This window comes from Pithys albifrons, chromosome 14, assembly GCF_047495875.1.
Source record: "Pithys albifrons albifrons isolate INPA30051 chromosome 14, PitAlb_v1, whole genome shotgun sequence".
Classification (NCBI taxonomy): domain Eukaryota; kingdom Metazoa; phylum Chordata; class Aves; order Passeriformes; family Thamnophilidae; genus Pithys; species Pithys albifrons.
This window is the reverse complement of record NC_092471.1, coordinates 10,857,223-10,880,926: the sequence shown is the minus strand read 5'-3', so window position 1 is coordinate 10,880,926 and position 23,704 is coordinate 10,857,223. Positions and strand designations below refer to the sequence as shown.

Sequence of the window (23,704 nt, the reverse complement as noted above, 5' to 3'; positions counted from 1 at the left end):
ATGGATCCCGTGGGAGTTAATATATTGCAAATGCTTGTATACTTAAGAAATAGACCATTAAGGCAATATGTTGTGTTAGTCTTCAGTTGAACATGAGTTATAGTATATAAAGTCACTTTCTTTTGCTCCACACACAAAAAAAAATAAAAAGAAATTCACATATAGACTGAAGGGTAAATTCTGTCCCTATTAAACATGTGTAATCTAATTAGCATTTTTGGGATTAACTGGGATGAATTTTCCCCTTGGCATATGCAATTGCAAACAGGCAGAACATGGGCTGTAGGCTGCTGAGGGCACACGTCTGCCTGGAGGGGCATCCATGGAAAGAAATCTTGCATCCTTGCCCTCTGAGGACCTTGTACAGCTGACATGGTCTGTGAAGGTCTGAGATTTTTAACCTCAGGTGGTGAAAATAAGTAGAAATCTGCTTTGAAGGAGAAAGAGGTTCAGATGATGTTTCTTGAAATCACAAAGTGGGATCTAGTTGATGAGACATGCTCTAGGAATCCTGCATTGCTGTATAACTTTACTGAAACCCAAGTTAAAACTAAGAAAAATATTGCTTTTCTGAGAGAATTGAAATCAAAGAAGTTATGGAGCAGTTTCACTGGAGGTTATTTCTGCAGTGTGGGCCTCAGTCAAAATTGAGACCCATATTAAGACTGATAATTGATCTTGGTAGCTCTCCTATTTCGTGTGGAAAGAACTTAGTGTATTTTTCAATACAAACTGTTCTGGATGTACATCAGTAAATGCTCCCCTTTGGCAGCACCTCCCTGTTAGCACTTAGGAGAAGCACTGAAGACCTGCCACTGCCTTTAAACACACCTGTCCAAGTGTGGGAGCCTGACTTCAACATTGCATGCTTTTAGCAGCTAAATCTTGCTAATACACTTATTTAATGACAGTATACATTTATTCCTCTTTTTTATGTCATCTGCTGAAGCAGATGTGTTATGATGTGTTAACCAGAATAAATTTTTGATGGAATGTACAGTGTGGGCTGTAACACAGCATGTGACAAGCCACCTCAGGGCTTGTTGGGAGCTACTTGGCAACAAGGCTTGGCTTGCACCTTTCAGAGCACAGGTAAAGTACATGGAGTGAAGCTCCTGTCACTTTTTTATACGAACTCAGCTCATTTAAACAGAACTTAAAATTGTCTTTTTCCAGAGAATGCATTGTCTCAATTCTTAGCTACTTAAAATTGTTTGGTAAAATAATGTCATCCACAAGCTCAGTTTCAAAGAACACCGTAGTCGTATCAGAGTGGAGTGGAATCGGTCTGCTCCTGTGATTCAGTCTGTATTTCATTGATACAGGGGTCTGGGATGGGCATCTGGAGCTATTGCTGGCTTGGTAGTTCTTTGTTTATATATATATCTTTTTTGAATTTGCTAAAGAGAAAATAAGAATTGATGTGCACTATTTGGAACCGTATTTTTTTATAAAGATTATTTTATTCATTTAATACTGTCAAAAAGAAAGTAGAACTTGGTGTAAAGCAGTTGTGATGGTTTAGTGTCCGACATCAATATCTGCACTCTTTGAGTCATACAAACATTTGGTCTATGCTGTTTGATTGAAGGAAGTGGAACTTGTTTGTTGTGTATATAACATATAATTTAAATGATACTTAAAATTAGGGCATTGTGTGAGCAACACTGTGTACTTGCAGCCAGTTGCTTTCTGTGAGATTGCCTCTGTGTGTCCCTTGCCCCGTGAGCTTTGAAAATCTCGGAAAAACTGGTCTCCTCTGAAGACTGAATATTTGGGGGTTTTTTCCAGAGAGTCTTACAGGTTTCACAGTCTCTCATGTGTCTGTGTAGGATTGAGAAGCACTCTCAGCTGCCATTTTTGTCCACAAGTACTGCCTTGAAATACTTTTCCTCCTTTCTTTTACCAATCAGCCAAGTGCCAGTTTTAACCAGGCCCCAGAGAGCATGAAGAACTCTGTGTCATAAAGGAGACAAAGTTCAAATGCCAGATATTCCCTCTACTGCAGAAACTACACAACTGCTTCTCAGCATCTTGGCTGTTTTCTCTTGGCCATGTCCATCAAACATCAGAGTTAGCCTCAATGCATTTGAGAGACTGAGGGAACAGGGCTCATGGAGCTGGCACTTGTCTCAGCTTCTCAAGTGTAGGGCCGAGAGGAAGAGATCAGAGTGATGATGGAGCGCTTGAGGTCACACCCACATCTGTCTTGCTGCTCCAAAAGGAGCAGGAACAGTGACGGCTGGTGCTGCTGGAATGGGTCACCCAGTGCAGTAATGACACCAGGGAGACAGGGTGATCTTTCAGGACTCTTGCACAGGAAAGTGAGGCCATAGCCACTTCTTTCCATTTGCTGCTCACCCACTTTCCCTGTCCTCCAGAAAATAGGTTGCTGTTCCTTGAGCTGGAAGCCAGCCCATGTGACTGTCACTACAACCAAGACCTTCAGCAATGTTTTGATGGCAAAGAAAAGAAATGTAGAGACGAATGACTTATAAATTGAACCACCTCATCTATGGTAATTTAGCATTTGGTTTCTAGATTTTGGTTGAAACCTTCCAAGAAAATACCAGGACTTTCTATTTTTTCAGAGAGAATGCTTAAAATAAGAATCATTCCTCTCCCTGGCTGGTAAGTGGATTAGTTTGGCAAATTAAAGCTTTAGTTAGGATGACAGTAGAAGAGAGTGTTTGTCCTCAGTCTCTGTCAATGACTCTTGTGTCTAATGTTTCTTTTCCAGAAATTGAAAGAATACTGTATGCATATTTGATATTGTATTTAGTCTCTCAAGATGGCATCCCAGGTCTGATGTTCAATTAGGGCGTGCAGTTCTGTAATCCTTATTTAATTAGAACTCCTTGTCATACTCCCTGGGAGTTGCATTTGTAATTGGATTCTCACAAGTGAGAATATGCAGAGGCTACCTCAAAGGGAAGTTGTAATTAGCTGATGTGTGTTACTTACCTGTAGTTCTTCGAGAATGTTTCCTCTGCATATTCACATTATGGGTCCTGTCCACCTTCTGTTTGTCCTTGGATTTCTACTGCTCTACAGTTGTGGTGTTTAGTAAGAATAACTGTAGTATTGAGCACTGTACAGCTCTAAAATCTGATCACCTGGTGTCATGAGATGGCACTTGTACAGTCCCAGTAGTCACTGCTCTTCTAGGAAGTTCCTGTAGGCCACGAGCACTGGAGAACCCAAACCCACTGGTGTGAATATGCAAGGACAGCACTCTCAAAGAGCAAGCTCGTGGTAAGTACCCTTTCTTTGTCTTCTGTGATTAAATATTTCAAATGTTGTTTTGTAAGTTTCCTATTTGCAAATATGCTACACTTTCCCTCCAATAAAAGCATACTGAGACTTACTTTAGAGCTGTTGCCTTTCTGGCTAAACCCAGGAAAGTATCTGTATTTGAGGATACTCACTTCAGTTGTAAATTGATGTACAATTATCAGTGTGTGGGTGTGTACAAATGTTTGAGCTGAAATACATATTTCTATCAGACAAAAATGCACAATTACAGTGCTTTATTATATGTTTTACAGTTACCCTCTTGTAGTTATTATAGTTGTAGTAGATTAGATAGCAGAGTGAGTCACTGACCAAATAAGTCTTCAAATAGTATTAACAACGTTAATTCTCAAAACAGATTCTCCAAAAGAAAATCAAAGGTATATTGCCTTTCACTACTAAGTTTTTTTCTGAACTTTTGTTTTCTCCAGACATGGAATTCTGTGAGACTCCCCATATTCTGTGCTCTGGCTATCAAAGTGATATACACGGTGTAGCCGAGCACAGTTACCCCCTGGAGGTGGGCTCAGATGTGGACACCGAAACAGAAGGTGGTGCATCCCCAGACCATGCCCTGAGGATGTGGATGAGGGGCATCAAATCGGAGCACAGCTCCTGCCTGTCCAGCCGGGCCAACTCTGCGCTGTCCCTCACTGACACCGACCACGAGAGGAAGTCTGATGGGGAGAATGGTAATGAAGAAATGCCTCTAATCTACTCAATAGAAGTAGTAATTTATTGAATACTTTCTTCTTCTACATCTCTTTTTTTCTTTTGTTTTCTTTTGTTTTCTTTCTTTTTTTGTCCCCTTCCTTCTTAGATCTCTGCATTATATGCAAGGTGAAGGGATTGCTTGGGATGTGTATTGTATTCATAGCGTAGAAGAAAATCAGACAATAAAAAAGAAAGAATGATTTGTTTAAACATCATTCTAGAGTCCAGTTTCCCATGTTCTTCATTTTTATATCACAGGATGTTTATCATTTGAATTTGGTGGCCTATGGATTAGGTTCAAAACTAAATCTAGATATGTACATTTTGCATAGAATTGTTTCTGCATGTTTTGGCTTCTGGCTATAGCTTTAAGGCAGTTCATCCAGGTGACTTGGGAGACAACCTGGAGTCCTAAATGCTCTATTTACCTCTAATTTTGTGCTGCATCTGAAGACATTCCATTAATTTACTTAACTTAGTTATTTAATTAATTCCATTTATCAGTTGGACAGATTGAGCAGGTCTTTGTCATGACCCAGTTCTGTATTTCTCCACATAGGGAGAATGGGCTTCTTGGTCACATGGGGGTGTTTTGGGTGGGATGTCCTTTCTTTGGGGAGGGTGTTTTTTTTAAATATTCTCTTTCAAGATCTCTTCACTTCTTCTTGTATGATTTAGTGTGTCACAGAAGGGGAAAATGTGTGTTTAATAACGTGGGGAATTAATATTTTTATGTCTACATCAAAGTTGATTACAATCTCCCGTTTCCTTAAAGAATGCAGTAAGTAAACAAATTTATCATACTTAAGATCAACAAGCTTACCTGATATCTTAATTTCTATGTTTAATAACTCCATGTTATGGCAGATCTAAATGTTATTTTATATGTTGTTTTAACTGGATAAGAAATGGAGGAACCAATGAAGGTGGCAGATTGACACTTCAGTGTTGACAGGGATACATTTCAGTAGCTTTATAGTCATAAGATGAAAGAGAGTTCAGTTATAAATGTCATTTCTGTAGTTATGTGCTTGAATTTGTCAAATACAAAGCTGGTAATTATCATTTCATCTGGATGTCTGTCAGTATCAATAATAATGTCCAATATAGGCTCAAAGCAATAGATTATCTGCATGAGTTAAAAATAAAGGTTTTAGTGCCCAGCTTGTTTTTAATTAAAAACTCCTTTGAGGATTAAGCATTCTACACTGTCACATGGTTTTGTTTCCCTAGAATCAGGTAATTTTCTGGTGCCACCCCATTTCCACCATGCAGAGGATACCTGTCTTCTGCCTTCCTGCTTCTGCCACATCTTCTGTGGCACCCACCCTCTGTGAAGTGTCACTACATAGGGGCTTTTGGTTTGGGGCTGCAGGGGGTTATTTTGTGTCTTTTCCTAAGACATTGGGTTTTAAATGGTGGAAGGAATTGAATCTGGTCTGCCTGGCATTGGTTGCCCTTTAACTGTGAAAATGATTGAAAGGGAATTCTCCATGAGAAAGGAATGTGCCTACATGTGCCATTCAGATTTAAAAATACATACTTACATTTTAAAGTGCTGGGAAGCAGATGCATTGAAAGCAAATTAGGCATAAAACCAAGTTATGTACAGTGCAGCCAGGTGTTGATGATATTTTGCTGTCCATACAACCTTCACAAAATAAGTAATCTTCTGTAGATGAAAATTACTGTAAGTAGTAAAGGAAATACTTTTACCACCTTCATCATCCTAACAAATGTGGCAGGACTCATGGGTTAATGTCACTAAGATGGGAACATGTAGTCTTTATGCTTCACCAACAAAGAATGGAGTGAGTTCTTCTAAAGGTATGTGTCCAAGAATGACTTATTCAATTTAAACTAATTTCTTGCATGGTGTAGACAGTGTATTGCTTTTGCATTTGGCTTTAATATTTAATTCCTTTTAAACTTTGTAACAATTTTTTAGTCAGGCATTCATGTTTGAGGTACTTGAGTACCAATTTTAACTAAATAGCTGAGAGAGGAAAGTGAAGGTGAGAGTAAGCTGGAAGAAGCTGAGAACACAAGCTGACTTGAGCTATTAAGATGTCTCCAGGCAGGTATCAATGTTTCCTGTGGTATTAAGTCATTATAATAATTACAGTCTTGAAAGTTAATGTGAAGATGATGGTTAAAGCTATATTCATTTATATTATCTAGTATTTCATAGGTCATTTCATAGGTGAGAGACCTGATCCAGAGAGCAATGTGTTTTCTGTCTGGGTTGGCACCCAGTAAAAAACACTCTTTGAAAATGGAAGTTCATAAATCTCAACTTAAATTATTTCATAGATGGCACATCCTCCTGTTTCTATGCAGGCCTTTATGCCAGGGGCTTTATCAAAGAACCATGAGGGTTACGTTTATCCTTGTTACTTCCTGCCATGGAACTGTATTTTTTTGTGCTAGACAGTAACTTCTCCGAGTGGAAGTGGAAATGTTCCTAAGATCTGTTGCTGTAAAAATATTTAGCAATTTTGGCTTTTGAGGGGTTGACTAAATGGCATGTGAATGCAGCTGTTTGTAACTGGAGTAAAATTAATGAGGAAGGTACAGTTCTTACATCATTTGAGAAAACTAATTGCTATTGTATTTTCAGAGTCAGATGCGCTTTGATTTGGGGTTTTTTCTTTCTCTTAGCACAATTTTTGCTACAAATGAAGAATAGATATTTTTGTGATAACATTGGAGAAACTAAGTGTGTAGACTCCAGCAGACCTGCTTTTAAAGACAGTTTTTTGCTTTTCATTGATCTGAAGCTAATATATTTTTTTAAAGTTTGTTCTTTTAGCTGTTCCTTGACATTCTCTTAGTCATTCTAAGCTCTAACTGGAAGTTCCCTGACATAGGATATACACTTGTCTGTGTATCCTGTGTAGCCCAATTTGAGAATTTATTTGAGGATTGTTTTTCTTCACAGACATATAACTCTGTCAGAATCACTGTTTAAACACACTCCGGTTGTTCTGGCAGCACTGAACAGATTGTATGAAACACCAACATTCCCATTTAATGTTGTCAACGTTAATGGCAACTAATAATAGTCTATTAGTGTACAAACTGCCTTCAGCTTTGCCTGAGGCTAAGTAAAATATAAATTAACTGCACGAAATGAATGACCAATTTCTTGGGGATCATTGCTTATCTCTGGTGTGGTATAAATAGCTCTATTTAAACATGAATAGTGTTACTTTATAGTATGTTAATGTAAATTTCAGACAGCAACACTACAGAATGACCATATCAAAAGTAGTTCCTTTATTCTGTTGGAGAAGACTGCATTTCCTCTCAGTTCATTGGTACAATGGTATCTGTCATTGCAGCATGTCAGAACATCAAGTTCATTGCTTTCATCTGCCAGATTAGTTAGCTGGCAAATTTACGTTATGAAGTCTGTGTTCCAGAAGAGGATACAGCCTTGATCTACAGAAAGGGGTGGTCTTCAGACATGTATCTAAAATTACATAACACAACATGGATGTGCATGCCTTGCTATCCAGTGTACTAAAAAGCAGCCTCCAGTCCATTTTGTGTCCATTTAGCCTTCTTTGTTGTTCATGCAGTTTTCCCTTACATGATGTCTGTGCAGCTGTGACATGATGAATTTCACCTCAAGTGCATTCATGCCCTGCTCTAATCCATTTTTGAGTCACATTCGACATGTTTTCCCAGCCATCAGCTCTTACTTTTAGCTACTACATCTCAGCTGAGAGCTGGTACAGAACTTTAGCATCTCTACAATAATATCATTTTTTACTTTTTTTTACTTTGTCAGATTACTTTCAAGTACTTTTAAGGCTGTCTTGTTTGTCTTACTCCTGACATCTACTTAGATGTTTTTATGCAATTAGTTACTCTTTCTCTACCATATGGTGAGAACCAAAAGAAGAGGACAGGATTCGCAGTGCTGGGTGAATGTACTGGGACATGCACACTCAGTCTGGGAGCCTAATTCATGTTCAGTTCCTTCCACTATTATATGACAATTGGGTATTAGCTGTAGTTCATGATGAATTCTTTAAGATTTGTAGGCAAGAAATTAGGGTGTTAGTACAGGTTGAAATACCCCTGGTCATGGAATATAGCATTAGAGTGCTTGCAATCTGCTCAGGGGATTTTTTTAATATCATATGTCTTTTTAAAAACAAAGCAAGAGGCAAAAATGTATTTTTTTCCTTTTCCCCCCATAAATTATTGGGAAACTTCTTTCTTAATATGTGTGTTCTATTTGAAACAATACTTTTAATAATATTAGCCATGTATTAATAAGTAGATGTAGTAGAGAAATTAGTAGGTTACAGATCAAAGCTGAGTTTAGTGAACTAGAAACATGTAAGATTAATCTTGGGTAGTTCATCTGAGTATTTGTTTTACAGCCTGGGAGCAGTGATCCATTTAACAGAGCCCTTGACTATCCCCAAACCTCAGGGGTTTTTTTTATTTTGATTGCTAGGCAGATGGGTGAGTTCTGGGTAAGTCACCTCAGCTCTTTGCACTTCAGATTCAGTATCTTAACATATCTGTTAAAGGAGTAAAGATGCTTAGTTAGCAAAAGAAATACTGGAGTTACTGGTGGTGTATGAGGAGCGCAGCTTTGTGACTGCTGTAGTTATGCAGGCATGGGGAGGATTTAGCCAGGACAAGGCTCTGATTTAATTTATGGTGTGTGTCAATAGACCTACTGTGACTTCACACCTGTTTAAATTAGACTTGAATTTTGCTCTTCATAAAAGTCTTGTGTTTAATGTAAGAAAGTTAGAGCATTGGGATTAATGTTGCTCTTATGTACTGTTATTTTGTAAACAAACCAGGCGTTAAGCTGATCTCTGACTTTCTCATTTCTCCAGGAAATTATTAGCAACAGCTGCATTACCATAACAATACTTGCTCCGAGAAGAGGTGTAGGTGTGACTGTCTCTCTGTGTAGGATTGTGTATGTAATAATGGTGGCTGAAGTATTTCCAGTAGCTCCTGTCCTGTCACTTTCTATTTACAGTGGTGCAATTAAGAAATTGAGTTATTAATTTGCAAGTAGACCCCATTAAGTCAAATATGTGTAAGAAGCCTTGAAAACATAAAGGTAAACGTCAGTCTTAATCCCATTCCATCTGTGCCATTTAATAATTTCCTCTTAATTCCTTGTCTGCTTTGTTTTGCCTTTTTATTATAGCATGGATGGTGTCCTGTTCGTACACTTCTGCCTGTCACATCATTTAAGTCACCTAATAGATTAAGGCAACCTCATCATTGAAATGCAAAGCCCCCACAGTTAAATTCCTCCACCTTCCATAGTTTACTCTAGCTCATCAGATATTTGATATATGATACTTTCAGATACTTGATAGAAAAGGGCCACTTATCTTCCCTTAATACAAGACCTCTTTTGCTTCTGTTGCATTTCTTTTTCTCTTTTAGTGTGTAGCTGGTATTTGTATTGGTTGCTTCTGCTGTTGTTTCAAAGAAGCCTCCTCGGTGTCAAAGGAAGCGAGTGAATCCCTGCAGTAACATAGCAGTGCCTTTGGGGGAGCATTGGCATATACACTGACATGGTAACTGCTCTGCTGGAGTTGTTAAGAGTGTAAGATGCTTTTGTTGACCTCAGAGCGGTTCCTTTGGAAATGTTACTGCCTCAAAGGCAGCATGTAAGTTATCTGAATTGCTTTGGTTAAGTGTGAGATGCTTCTGTAAGCACTGTAACCTCACCTTAGCTGTAATATGAAAGTCTTGCACTTGTGCCCCCAGTTTTTAAGCCACTTATGAAATTGTTTATATTTGGAAATTCAGCTAATGGTTTATTTGTCAGTATTGTGGGGAAAATTCTGCCTTTCAAAATTACTATCTTCATTACTGTCTCAGACTGACATGAGCATTGCATTTGTGTGTCTTCTGTTTAATTCTTTACAATTTGCATATGGTCTATTAAAGTCAGTACACAATGTTAATATATTCCCTTCATGTTAAAGACAAATATCAAACAGTATTTAGTATCTTACATTAAAGGTAATAAAACCGTATTTAGAACATAAAATAAATATTTCCTATGTTCCATAATGCAAATGACCTTTGCCCACAGCATAGTAAAAGCTAACAGTGCATTTACACAAGGCTGTGTAATATTTTTAGCCCTGCAGTTTTGTTTTCTTTATGGGTAGCTAAAAGCAGGGAGGCAGGAAAGCTTGGGGAGAACAGTCAGGTCTAGTTTTTATCCCAGAAATCAGTAAATTGACATTACAGCTCAAAAAAAAAAAATCACTTGGCTTTCCTCCCCTATATGATGTTGAAGGGATAGTGGATGTGACTTAAGGAGTTGGCAGCAATATGAATTATTATTCCTTCTTTCATTTAAGTACTTTTTACTTTCTCAGGTGGAAATGAGCATAAAGGAAAATTATTTCCACAAATATTTTACAGTGCCAATGGATGTTGCAGTGATGCTGCAATTCTTGGGACCTCAGTGTATCTCATTTGCCACAGAGGGGGAAGCTGAGATGGGATAGACAGTAAAGCGCCTGCCTTCTGTCAGGGTGCTGCAGTGCAAAAGGGTGAGGATCACCAGACTCTTCATTTCATAGTGAAGAGACTGGGATGATGCTGAACAAAATACTTTTTGTGTTGTTAAACATTTACCATGAATTCTACAGGAGGACATCTCTGGACAAGTGTGTTGCTGGGAACAGTTCCATTCTAAACAATCAACATGTCTATCCTTATGTTTTATTTTTGTTGTTTTATTAAGTTTACATTATGCTTTATTTCTCATCTCTTTTGGTTAAAATTTAAAATGTTGTAGAAGATTGGAAATCTGCTTTACAGAAACAACCTACAGTCATATTTCATATATTTGTCCTTTGAAATAAATTATTTAGTTAATGCTAGTTTGGTTTCATAGCTATTTTTACATATAAGCAATTTTCACTTATATGTCTTAAAATGTAGATGCTTCTACCAGTTGGAACTTGGTTTTCATCAAAGTTTGGGATGTTCTGCTGAAAGCTCCCAGTTGGAACATTGTCAGTGTGAAATAAGACTAAGGGAAAACTTCTGGACTCTGATCATAGAACATTATAGTTAAAGGTTCCAGATAAATGAAATCAAGTTACTCTCATTTGGTTCCTTATGGCATGGAACAGTATGGTTTTAAATGCAAAGATGACTAGACCTTTTTTTGCACCCATAGCAAAATGCTTTTCAGCCATCACATCATAGAACCACAGAATGGTTTGCCTTGGAAGGGACTATGAAGATCATCTCATTCCAATTCCCCTGCCTTGGGCAGGGACACCTCCCACTAGACCAGGTTTCTCCAAGCCCTGTCAAACCTGGCCTTGAACACCTTCAGGGATGGGGCAGCCACAGCTTTCCAAGGACAACCTATTCCAGGGCCTCACCACCCTCACAGGGAAGAATATCTTCCCAAATATCTAAACTAATCCTGTCCTCTGTCACTTGAAGATCATTTTTCCCTTGTCCATGTCCTTTTCAAAAGTCCCTCTCCAGCTGTCTTGTAACCCCTTTAGGTACTTGAAGGTGCTCTAAGGTCTCCTTGAAGCTTTCTCTTGTCCAACAGTTGGGGCTGAACAACCCCAACTCTCTCAGCCTCTCTCCATGGCAGAGGAGCTCCGGTCCTCTGAGCATCTTTGTGATGTCCTCTGTACTTGCTATCCAAACTTTAATAATGAAAGTGAAATAAAAAGAAGGGATCTAGCAAATGAGTACAGAATTGGTAGAGAAGTGACAAAGTACTGTCAAATTATCATTTTAGGGTCTAGCAAGGTTTAATCTAAATATTATATCTTCTTGACAGTATGAGATCTTCCAAGAATTTATTGTCATCCTATGGGTGACAAAAGGTTGTTCATTCTTCCTTTTCAATTGTTTTTCATTTTTACCCATTTAATCCATTGTGTGTTAAATTACATGAGAAAGTCTTATCTTCCATTTTCAAAGTTGTTGGTATTTCATTTCCTCCTGGGCTTAGGAGTAAGATGAAAATCTGCATAAATCAGTATTATTCAGGGTTATACATATTAGCATATCCTCATCTTCCATATGGGGACCATTAATAGCAGCAAGTACCTTTCATCAGACCTTCTAGAAGAAACATAGCAGCTGCTTCCCATATTCTTCATATTCTTCTAAAAGTGAAAGCTAAACTAAACATAATGGACTATTTCTAATTTCTGCAGTAGAAAATAGGATAAAAATGAGAAGTTGTATATGAAATTACAGTTAGCTTTTTCAGAATAAAGCAGATTTGAATGCTACTTGTTTCAACTTGCTTTTATATACAGGGCTTACAAAATTAAATTCACTATCTTCTGATACTGACTTTATATTTTGTAACATAAGCATAAGAGGAAATGTGTATAATTAGCTATTCTAGAATATGGGTCTAGGAGCAACAAAAATTCCTGCAGACTGTTTCCTCTCCCCAACAGATGTTTTTGAGTAATTTTTTAATCAGATTCACTTATTCTGCTGACTAATTTTATTGTCAGTGGTTTTTTTTTTTATTTAAGTTTCCACCCTAGATGATTTGCAATGTAGATTTTATACCATGGTCATAATGCTTACTTTAGTTGAGCAGCACTTGTCAGCATCTGCCTGTGAGCTGTTGGCCACGAGCTGTGCTGGCAGGAAAGAGAGGCAGCTCTTCAGGCATCACAAACCACATGTTGTAAAGTAACCATGTGCCTTTGCCTTGTGTTATCCAGAAAGGTATCTGGGGATGGTCAGTGATCTGGTGGTTCTTTGATTCCATAAAACCACAAAACCAAAAAGATACATATGTAGGAGGAAATACCTGGAAGTGAGCATTCCTTAGGTCAGGGTTGTTCAGCTCTCTGGTTAGAAACCTTGCCAAAAGGTGCCAAAAGCAGGTAAGAAACCAAAGGGACATAATGTTATTTCAAAACTGTGCATTGTATTTATTATGGTTCATAGCACTCCTCCCTCCACACCTCATCAGTTTTGTACATTAGAAGGATTCTGTTTCTTCTTTGACGTCATTAGAACTCTAATCAAGGCTGCATGATGCATTGGAACTAAAAGAAGAGAAAGCATCAGTATTTTAACTGCAGGCAAGCTGAGAGTGACAAGTTTTTATCTATTAAATATCTTCTTAGCCCCAAATGATATGCATGTTAAACAAGTGGGAACACATGAATATCAATGATTTTGGATTTCTGTGACTCCAACTACTAGATTTTCTCCCATGTAGTATTAACATTGGTTATGCCAATAAATACTGCAGAGTATAACTCCAGTTGGATGCATCCGATATTGTCTTATCTTGGTGGGGTACATTTGTAGAACAGTTGAATGTTATTTATCAGCTGTTAATTTTTTTTTTCAGCTCTTGAATCTGTTTGTTATAAAGAGCATTGCCACATGTTGTTTTGGGCTATTTTGCATCAATTTAGTAAGCATGTCCTTTACTTTGAAGCTGAAGTGCATCTACACTTGTAAATGAGCTTAGAATACTGTCTTGCTAAGTAAGGTGATGCATGTTTCCTTCATAGTAGCTCATTACAAATTAGCTGAGTATAAATGAAAAGCCATGTGCATGCACAGCTTTGGAACCTGGATTTCCCTTTCAGGGAATGATGCAACAGTATCGTCAACTTATTCAGGTCTTAGTATGGGATATTCTCTTAGACAGGTGTTTATCTCAGTAGCCTGAATGTGATTGCAAAAGCCACCCTTCTGTGGCACAGTGAGAGGAGTGAGAAGCTGCTGTTCTGAGAGTGATGCCACTCTCAGCTGCCATCGCTGTACATTTGCTCATAAGTAGTGCATTTGGGGTTAGCTGATGGTCTTTTGCCAAGTCTCTGCTGTCTTTTCATGTCTTCTCGTTGCCAGTGAAGGCATAAGGGATGCCTCAGTCCTGTGAACGCTGCCTGCTTTGATAGGAAGAGGATATGAGAGATGATCTGCGCTGCAGGTGCTGAAGAAACCTTTGCATCCCACCCCTCTCTTGCCTCAGTTTAGCATCAAACTACTTAAGGATTTTTGTGCCTCTTTCAAAAATCCTCAGCCCTTCTCTTCCCCAGCTCAGGAGCTGGTGTTCCAGTGTTTCTCCCTTGCTTCCTTGGGCAACTTTGTGGGCTGGTGAGCATTTGTGAAGGTGGGCACAGAGGCTGCCAGGGCTGCGCTGCCAAAGGCAATGGAGCCTGAGTGTTTTTCTTCCAGAGTGTCTGCAATTATTCACTGGTTAGAATTGCAGTTCTTCCTCTGTAACAAGGGGTACTGCCCAAATGCTTTTTTGTGATGTGCTCAATGTGTCTACAACTGTCTTTTATGTCTTTGCCTGTGGGGAAAGACATAATTGAGTCATTCTTCCTGAAGCCTGCGTGGCTGTGTGTTCAGTAGGGCAGTGTTCATTTCGACATTCCCATTGATGGTTTCATTGATTATTTTTATTTTAGCCTGTGATTCTGTCTCCAGTCTAGCCTTTTAATTTTTATAGTTCACTACCTATTGAACAGCAAATTCAGCTGTGTTTGGTTGTGTGCATATTTTGTTAGAAAAATAATCTTCTGAATCCAGATTTTTCCACAGTAGCTAATAGCCTACAGTACTTGAAAGCTCCTTTTTCTTTTTATAACCTATCTCTTTTCCAATACGTTTTCTGATTACTGCACTACAGTTCGATTTTTATTGGATCATTTTAGAGCGTAATAATTCATTTCTGATCCCTAGTACCTCTTGTCCATGTCTGAAGTATTCCACATTATTTCAGTCACTCATTTTTGTTGACATCTTTTCTCTGAAGACAGTCTTCTGCATTTTCTCTCAAAATATCTTTCTGGCATCATCATTTTAGTCTTGTGATATCCAATTTCCTTTAATACAAAATCAAATAGAAAGCATTTTCTGCACTTTACAGTCAACTACAGTGGAATTTTTTGAGCTTTTTTCCAGGTATCTTGTTTATTGCTTGGTGGCTGATAATGGCATAAAGCTAAAGCAGAGATCTAGAAAATAAAAGGGAGAAAATAGTAGAAAGACTGTTACATACTGAATGCTTTTTAAAACAATACTACAGCTGTACATATAATAAAGTAAACATGTTTCTATGCAATTAATTTGCAATTCAAGTAGTGCTTATTAATGTAAATAAAGAGCCATAATATGTACATAGTCTAAATCAACTGGGGTATTGTGTAAATCTTAGTAGAATTATTTGTTCATTCATTGCTTCTATAGTAGTTTAGATTGAATTATTATCTACCTTCTTCTTGGGAAAAAGTATAAAAAGAAAAGAAACATATCCCTTCATGTTGCACAAAGCCACATCAAAGCCTGCAGTTTCAGCTGGGTTCTCTCTCAGGCCCTGTAAGAGCTCGTGAGATACTGAATCACGATTACATTTATGGCAAGAAGCCTCTGGTAAGAGAAATGGCAGTGAGTTGCCATTTTCAAATGGTTTCAGATTATTTTCTTCCAAAGCTTCAGGTTTGTGCAGTTGTGAAACAAAATAAACTTCCTGTCTGTGGACTCCTGTAAATTGATCTGGGCTCTGACAGCTGGCAGGGCTCAGGGTTTGGGTTCCCAAGGGGGAGGTTTGCAGTAGGAGTCAGAATGTGGAAACAGAACTAACCTGCAGCCAGCTTGGAAGCAGCAAGGGGAGTCAACTACGTGGAGATGTTTAACTGTTGGCTTTGCCAGCTCAGATGATGTTTTGATGATAATCATTGACAGCAGTTTCCTGTATCACAACAAAAAACTCATACAAAGTTTCCTGCACTGCTGTTGCTGGTGTTGCTGCCCTTTCGGTATGTAATGATACAGTTTGCAGTTTTGTATGCCCATGGGAGGGAAAAACCCCAGCAACTGAGTATTCTTTGAAGTGTGATTGTATGGTTCAGGTGTACAACATTGCAGCCAAAAATACATTGCAGGAGCTTCTCATCCTGCTGCTTTCACTCCTTCCTCCCATAATGTTCTCTGTTTGCTTGCCTGTCTTAAGGACTCCTTTGAGAACATCACCGTGTTTGTGTGGTGGTGTTAATAAAGCCCTTGATTGATAATATTCTGAAGCTTGAATCCTAAGTAAGTATCAGTGTGCTGATAAAGCTGTAAAACCAAGCTTAGTCACGTCAAGAAGTGGAAACATGAGGTGTTAGATTAGTTTGAAAATGTCTGCATAATTTTGCAAAGCAATCATTCCTGGAGAACTAGAGGACTTGTTAATAGTCCTGTGATGGGAAGGAAGATCTTTCACAGTGTGCATACATCAGCCTCTTCTAGTTTGCAAGTTTGGGGATGGCTGTGTTGCTTATTCTGGTAGGTGGCAAATGCACACCTGCTCTGTCTTGATACAGCTGCTACTCACAGCAGCTTAAACAGTTTGAGTCCTGGCAGTATTTATAGTCCTCAGAAATGTGAGTGGTTGTGCTGAAATCTGTTGCTACTCAAATTAAAATGGTAAGCAGGTGAAAAGTGTGGAATTTTTTTATCTCAATAAATTTGCTGTTGGACTTTGGAACAAATTGCTCAACTAATAAATCCACATTTCAATTAATTTGAAAAGTGTTTCAAAATTCCTCAGATTAGAGAATTCCTCCTCTTGGTTTCATGTATTGATCCATGTGCAAAAACAAGAAAAGCAAACATTCCAAAAAGCAGCTGGCTGGGCAGTCGAGCATTTCCTCCCTTCCATGTGAATAATGGTATTTGAAGGGATTCTTAACTGGCTTCTGTCCAGCTTTTTGTGTTGGTAATTTCACACGTGGACCCTCTTTTGGATGCTTCCAATGAGCCACCAGAACAGGCTCACTATGTTTGGGTGATTTAATTACTTTTAAAAGTAATTTTTTCATGTGTCTTTTAGAGGTAGTGACCTGAAAACAGATGCCAAGTATTCTGATGTTAGAGGTTTTTTTCTATTTGGCTATTTTATTTCTTTAGGTATAGCAGAAGGGGAATAATTTTTCTCTCATCTAGCCTGGTTGGTTTTAAATGTCTACCAGATTCAGTGGTATTTCTTAACTCTTTATCTTTGAATTAATTTCTGGACTTTTCTGAACTTTAATGTCTCTTGCTTTTACTAACATGTGGGCACCCATGGGATTAGTTAGAGCCAAACTTCTGTCATGTTCCTGGGTCACCTCAGTTCTGTGATCAGCTGATAACTGTGACTGAAATTTGTAGTCATCCTGAAAGAAAATACTTAGGAAGGAGAAAACCCAGTTTCATTGAGCTGTCATTTCAGAGGCTGAGACATGATAAATTGTAGTGATGAGAAAGCCAGGGTTACTCCCATTCTGCTGGGTGGAATTTAAAGCATTTGGAAATACTCTGTGCTCATTACACTGGATTGCCTCTTTGTCAGAGGTTGTCTAGTATTACTTTGAAATGCTTGCCTTTGTTCAGTATATGCAATGAAGTTTATCAGTTAATGGAACAGTAGGAAAAATGAAAAAGAATAAACTTAATCAGAATAAGGTCATAGGAGAAGGCTTAGTTAATAGTGGTAACCTTTCTGCTTGGCAGTTTTCTAATCTCCCAAACAGTCACTCTAAGAGTGATTTTTTTATCTAGATTACAAGAATCCTAATAGATTCTCATCCAAATCAAGACTTATTTTACTTCACATCTAAAAGATATAGTTAAAAGATTAGCCAGTCCTCTGAAGAGCCAAATTATATATATGTGATTGATAGATAGATAGCTACATCGATAGATACATAGATAGATATATTACATATTATTTTATCTGTCTTCCACAGGTTCACTCTGAGCTTTGTTTAATATGCATAAAGTTCTTCAATGCAGAATTCTGTTATTAATTGTGAAGAAATTCTTTACTATTCTTATTAAGATGGTACAAGGTCAGAATTTGCACAAATGTTTTGTTTCTGCATAGAAAAGCTTTTATTGTGTCAAGGATAATTGTTTTATATATTTTAATTTATTCAAACCTCTGTTTCCCATATAGTATTTTGCAGCATGGAAGTTACAACAGTTGAAACAAGGAAGTGGAGACCATTAAAAGGGGTATTTGCTTCCTTTGTTGCTTTTGTCTATGTTTTGAAACATTAATTACCAAACATAATTAAATTTAGTATTTTTAAATTACATATTGTATAGGCATTTATTACTGTGTTAAAATTTAGTTGATTGCCTTTTCAATTGAAATGTGTGGGGAGCATAGCACAATACAGCATCCATGTTAGGGACATGAAGATCTTTATGAGATGTTGTAGTGAAAGATGTCAGAAATGTGCTTCTTATCTGATATTTAAGCTGCAGACAATAAAAACATCATCACTGACACAGAGGCCAATACAGAACACTTCAAATATCCAGAAGGATACACAGGAAACTGAATGAGTTTCAGTGTAGGGGATAGTAACCAAATATAAAATATTTAATAGGAGCTACTTTGGAAAGCAGTAACTCTGAAAGGGACCTTGAGGGCCAGTAAATGAGATAAATGGAGCCAACAAGTCAAATGCTACTTTGAGCTCCATCTGTACATGCATCATGTCAAGGAACTAGGAAATACAGCAGCTGTCGCTAAGACTTCTCTGACAAGTCAGTTCAGAGCATTTCAGCACCAGAGATGTATAAAATCAGAGAGACTCAGAGGAGTGTAAAATGTGGTTATGTCTTTGGGACTTCTTATTGAAGGAAAGGTTTTTTTCAAAGGCCTGAATACATAGAGAAAATCTAAATTGTCATTTAGATAACTGAAACAAGGGTGGGGTGCAGGGAGGGAAGAGCTCTGTAGTTCTTTAGAATCCCAGGTGACTCTGTCATCACAAGAACACAGTGCAGAACATACAGCAGAACATGTTTGCTGGCAGACACAGAGCCAGCCATGCCGGTGCAGTGGCTGTAATTGGCAGTCTGAGAAACGTAAATATGAAATCAAGGACAGTTTTAAAACAGTGTAGTCATTCAACATGGGAATAATTTGCCAAGGGACAGTAAGTCCTTATTACTTTGAGCCCTTAGGGCCTCAATGTATTTCAAAACATGTTTGAGCTGAGCCTTGTGCTGTGAAGGTTAATGTGAGGGTCACTGGTTGAAACTGGAGTTCTGACTGTGAAGGTGATCAGACTGGATGGGTGCATTGCCTCTTCCTTTGCTTCATAATCTATAAAGCTGATATGTTTCTACTGACTATTACATTTTTCTAACATGTCTCTTTTAGAGTAGTAAGAAGCAATAAATAAGTGGTAGAGGTTTTGTGGCTGGAGATGTTTAAAACTATCCAACACAACCAAGTATATACTACAGAGAACATGACAGGCATGTGATTCATTGATTGCTGTTCTTCATCAGTTTGTTGTCAAAGAAAATAACCCAATAGATCTTTCCATCTCTGACTTGTGTGTGTTGTCTTTAGTTCTAGCAGCTGTCCTAAAAATTTGGCAAATGGCCCAAGCCCAAAAATTAAAACTAAACAATTAATTTTCTATAAATTAAGAAGGACAAAGACCATTCAAGTTGATTTTTATGCAGAAACCTTATTGAATCTGAAGACTGTACGTCTGGGAATAAGCTGGTAGAATCCATTTGTGAAATAGGAATGCCAACATGTCAAAGATTGTGCAGTAATCAGTTAGGCATTAAATAAAGGAGATTTTAGGTAGAATGCAGGTCAAGGTATTTATCTATGGTAACTCAAATAGACAAGTTTTTATTAAAGTTTTAAGCAAAGAAATTAAAGAAATATGCATGCAATCAAACTGTGCCAAGATTAAATAAGAACCTTCCCTTCATTATCCTCCTGCATCGCTGCCCTCCCCTGACAAGGTGTTGTTAATCACAGCTTCTTTTCTCCTGTACAGTTTGTACTTCACATTCCAGGTAGAGCAGGGTCTGTTTCTTTTAAAGTCTTCCATCTATTCCAGCACATTGGCTTTTCATCCTCAGTTGGAGTTTGCAGTCTTCTGATAAGTCCAGACAGATTTAGTCTTTCAGTTCCTAGAACTCTTGATTAAGGGTGGACACTGCTAATGAATGCACTTTGCATTTTGAGTGGCTGATCCCCAAAGTCTCTGTCAGCACAGTGTCTCACCTGAGATTAGATTTCATCTCATCTGTCAGAAGCAGGCTCTGCCAAATACTCGCTGTGGGAAATTTTGAATGAGGGTTTGGTAATCTCTTGAGTGTTGTCTGTATGTCTTGCCAAATGCTTGGTACAGAAATTGAAGTAAGATCATGGAGCAGATGCTCCTGGAAATTATTCTAAGGCATATGGAAAACAAGGAGGTGATTGATGACAGGCAACAGGTTCACTAAGGACAAATCATGCCTGATAAATATGGTGGCCTTTTACAGCAGGGTTACAGCATTGGTGGATAAGGAAGGAGCAACTGACTGCATCCACCTGCAATTGTGCAAAGCATTTAACATTGTCCCTCATGGCATCCTTGTCTCTAAACTCAAGGGACAGGGATTTGACAGACGGACTACTTGGGTGGATGGTGCCATGATCTGGTAAACAGACTGGAGTTGGACCAATGGTTGGACTTGATGATCTCAGAGGTCTTTTCCACCCCAATCGATTCTATGATTCTATGGTTCCACTTAGAGTTGTGGTCAATGTCTCAATGGCCAAGTGGAGACCAGTGGAATATTGTTCCTCTGGGGCCGGTATTGGAACTGGTCCTATTTGACATCTCTGTTGGTGACATGGACAGTGGGATGGAGAGCACCCTCCGCAAGTTTGCCAGTGACACCCAGCTCTGTGGTGTGGTCAACATGCTGGAGGGAAGGGATGCCATCCAGAGAAACCTGGACAGGCTGGAGAGGTGGGTCAGCACAAACCTCATGGAGTCCGACAAAGACAAGTGCAAGGTCATGCACCTGGTTTGAGGCAATTCTTAAACTAAAATGAATTTAAGAGATAGTTCTGCTTGTCTAAACCTTCCAGACTATTGCTTTCTAAAAGGACTAGCAGTGATTTTCTCATCCATGAAGTGTTATGTGACTATTTAGACACCAGTGGAAAAACTAAAATAGCTTTGAAACAAATGTAAATCAGGTGCTGTCATTGTTCTTTGAAAGCCAGAAAAATTGAACTTAAATGTGAACATAAAACAGTAAATTAACTTCACTGCTGTAGATCAGTGTTTTTAAATACATTTACCAAAGCATTTGGAGTGTGTAACAGGCTGCCTTCCCTCTCATTATCTATTGCACTTGTGTGCTACTGTTCTTTTGTGACTGCTGCATCTAGTAAGGCACAGGAATGTACTAAATGCATTTTATTATCTCACACTGGAGCATTACACTTCATGACTGCCCTATCAACATGAAGGCATAAGAAACAATGACCCTTGGCCTAGAATTTTTTTAGCAAGGTCCAGAATTCAAATTCTGTGTCAGTCTGGTTTTGTTTTAAGAGCACAGCGAGTGAATGTGACTGCACTGAACTCCAACAGTGGTGTATTCTGTGGGCTGGCAATTACAAGGCACCCGAGCAGCTCAGTCCAGCCCAGTGCTGGTGGCAAAGCCCAGGCAACATTTGTTTTGTTTGAAAACATAGCAGTACTTTTATTTGGCTTCTGAATATTTCCTTGGGTGAAACCATTTGTTTGAACTGAGATTTTTACCTGAGGAAAGGCAACATGATTTGACATACATTGAGCCAGTTGCCAAAATAGGAACAGACATGATCTTGCACTCCTTTAGAAACTTCTAAAATACAAGCACTTTGCTAGCATCATCACCCCTAGTTCTGCTATCTCATTATGAATTAACTTATAAGTGCTAATAATAGCTCATGGCAAAGGCACTCATTATGTGTAAATACATGTGACTAAATTAACTTAATTATTGCTATCATTTACATGCTAACTAATCCATACATTTTATGAATGAGGTTTCAGCCTGACTGTACAAATCTGTTTATACAGGAGCAGAATTTGCTTCATTTTTTTACAGCAAATACTGAAATCTCTACCTTTTTTCTTCATATAGGCAGAGATCACAGAGAAGTGAGCAGGTGAAAGGAGTAAGAGCATGTGTGTATTTTGTATATTACTATGCCATGAAATTAAACAAAATATGTTCCCAAAGAAGTTGAAATAGTGATCTTCTGTATTGAGTAAAGGAAAAGAGGTCTGGAACAGAGGAAACATTTTCAATAGATCTTCACTGTGAAATTCTGGCAAAAGGAATTTTATGATGTCTTGCCACCTTTGTTAAACTTGAATCTTTACAGCCCTCTGAATATTGCTGTGTGCCTATTGGTACATTTTCAGTGTTGTTTCATTTTTCATGTGAACAATGCTGCTTTTCTATATTTATGCTCCTTCTCTTAAGATAATGATCATTAGTTTAGGAATATCAGATCTGGTTATCAAAGTATTTCTAGTGTCAGAACTGAAGGTGTGCATGTGTATGAACTGTGTTACAAGCATTACTTGCATTTTCTGCTTGTGGCTTCTCCCATCTCATTTTGAGTGCATAGAATAGGCTGTGCCACTGTGATGACAAGCTATTTAATGCTTTAGTTCATTTTAATTGTTTTGCATGTAACTTTAAGCCTTATTTATTACCTCTTTTCAAACCTTGTTCTTAAAGTAATATTAAATTACTGTTGACAATTCTGTGGTGCTTATCACTACACTATTCCAATACTTCACATATGTTTATGTATTTCTCTTTGCAATAACCCTGGGAAATGATGGGAGTGTTTACCTCCATTTTATGCATGGGGACTTCGCAAATTTAGTGAGAAATACCTGATAAACTTGGGCATCTAATTTGAACTGCTAAACACCTGATTTTTTAGAATATTTCAAATATTAGTGCAATATACTACTGTGAATAGCTCTCCCCAATTTAAGTTACGACTCCCTAGATTTAATTAAAAAGCAAAATAAGAAATGTAATTACCATGTGGGATCAGTTGGTTTTGAGCAGTTTCTAACATCTAGCTTTAATATTAAGATTTATACTATTTTCACCAACAAATACTCAATAGCAGCAGAAAGTTGTTGTCTTCTCTTTGAAACCGACACTGAAAGGAAATCTATGTATGGTTTTTGGCTTTCACAAATGTTAACTGACAGCTTTTTTCTTTTTTTTCCCCTCTCCTTTCCTGGAAGTTCAGTTCTTTCCCTGGTCTTGTCCCAGGCTTTTTCTTTCCAAGCCTGAGCCTTACCCTAGAGCTTTTCTCCTACTTAATTTCTTCTTTATGGACTTTCCTTTCAAGTACTAGTAATCTTACCATAACAATCTTCAAGAGATCTGATCTCAGTGTTCCTACTCAAATCATTCTTGTGTGCTCCCTCTTCTCTCTTTTTTGCATTTTATTCTGTTTTAATGACTTCCCATCTCTTCTTGTTTCTATTTTCTTCATCTGATTTCTGTCCAGATGGTACCATCATGTCTTCTCTCTTTTGTAGTAGTTTCAGTCAACTGTCTCTCTCCTCCATCATGCCTAAGTGCCCTAAGCAGAGATCTTCAGGAGTGTAGAGGGAGGAGACACCTCTGGCGCTCAGACTCGTTCCCTGGTGCTGTCCTTGCTGGATGAGTACTCGTACCAGAGAGAGCAGAGACCTGACCACTGGGGCCCTGGGCTGAAATCTTCTCAGCCTCTCTACTGCAATATGGTGGTAGCATTTTCTGGGTACCCAGAGATCTCTGAGGACGTGTGTGCTTTTGATTTGAATGCAAGACTGACATAAAGGCTGATGCCATCACAATT

The 23,704-nt window shown here is 38.2% G+C and overlaps 1 protein-coding gene across 2 annotated transcripts in view; it reads left to right on the top strand.

The window, feature by feature from the left end:
- Nucleotides 1-23,704, top strand: part of TENM1 (teneurin transmembrane protein 1) — a 238,049-nt gene that overhangs the window by 19,457 nt on the left and 194,888 nt on the right. Inside the window, exon 2 of one of the 2 annotated variants that reach the window (XM_071569594.1) lies at nucleotides 3,726-3,986. The exons of the other annotated variant lie outside the window; for it this stretch is intronic. Coding sequence (XP_071425695.1) covers nucleotides 3,726-3,986 — 261 coding nt within the window. The remainder of the gene's footprint in view (nucleotides 1-3,725; nucleotides 3,987-23,704) is intronic. 2 annotated transcript variants of the gene reach the window in all.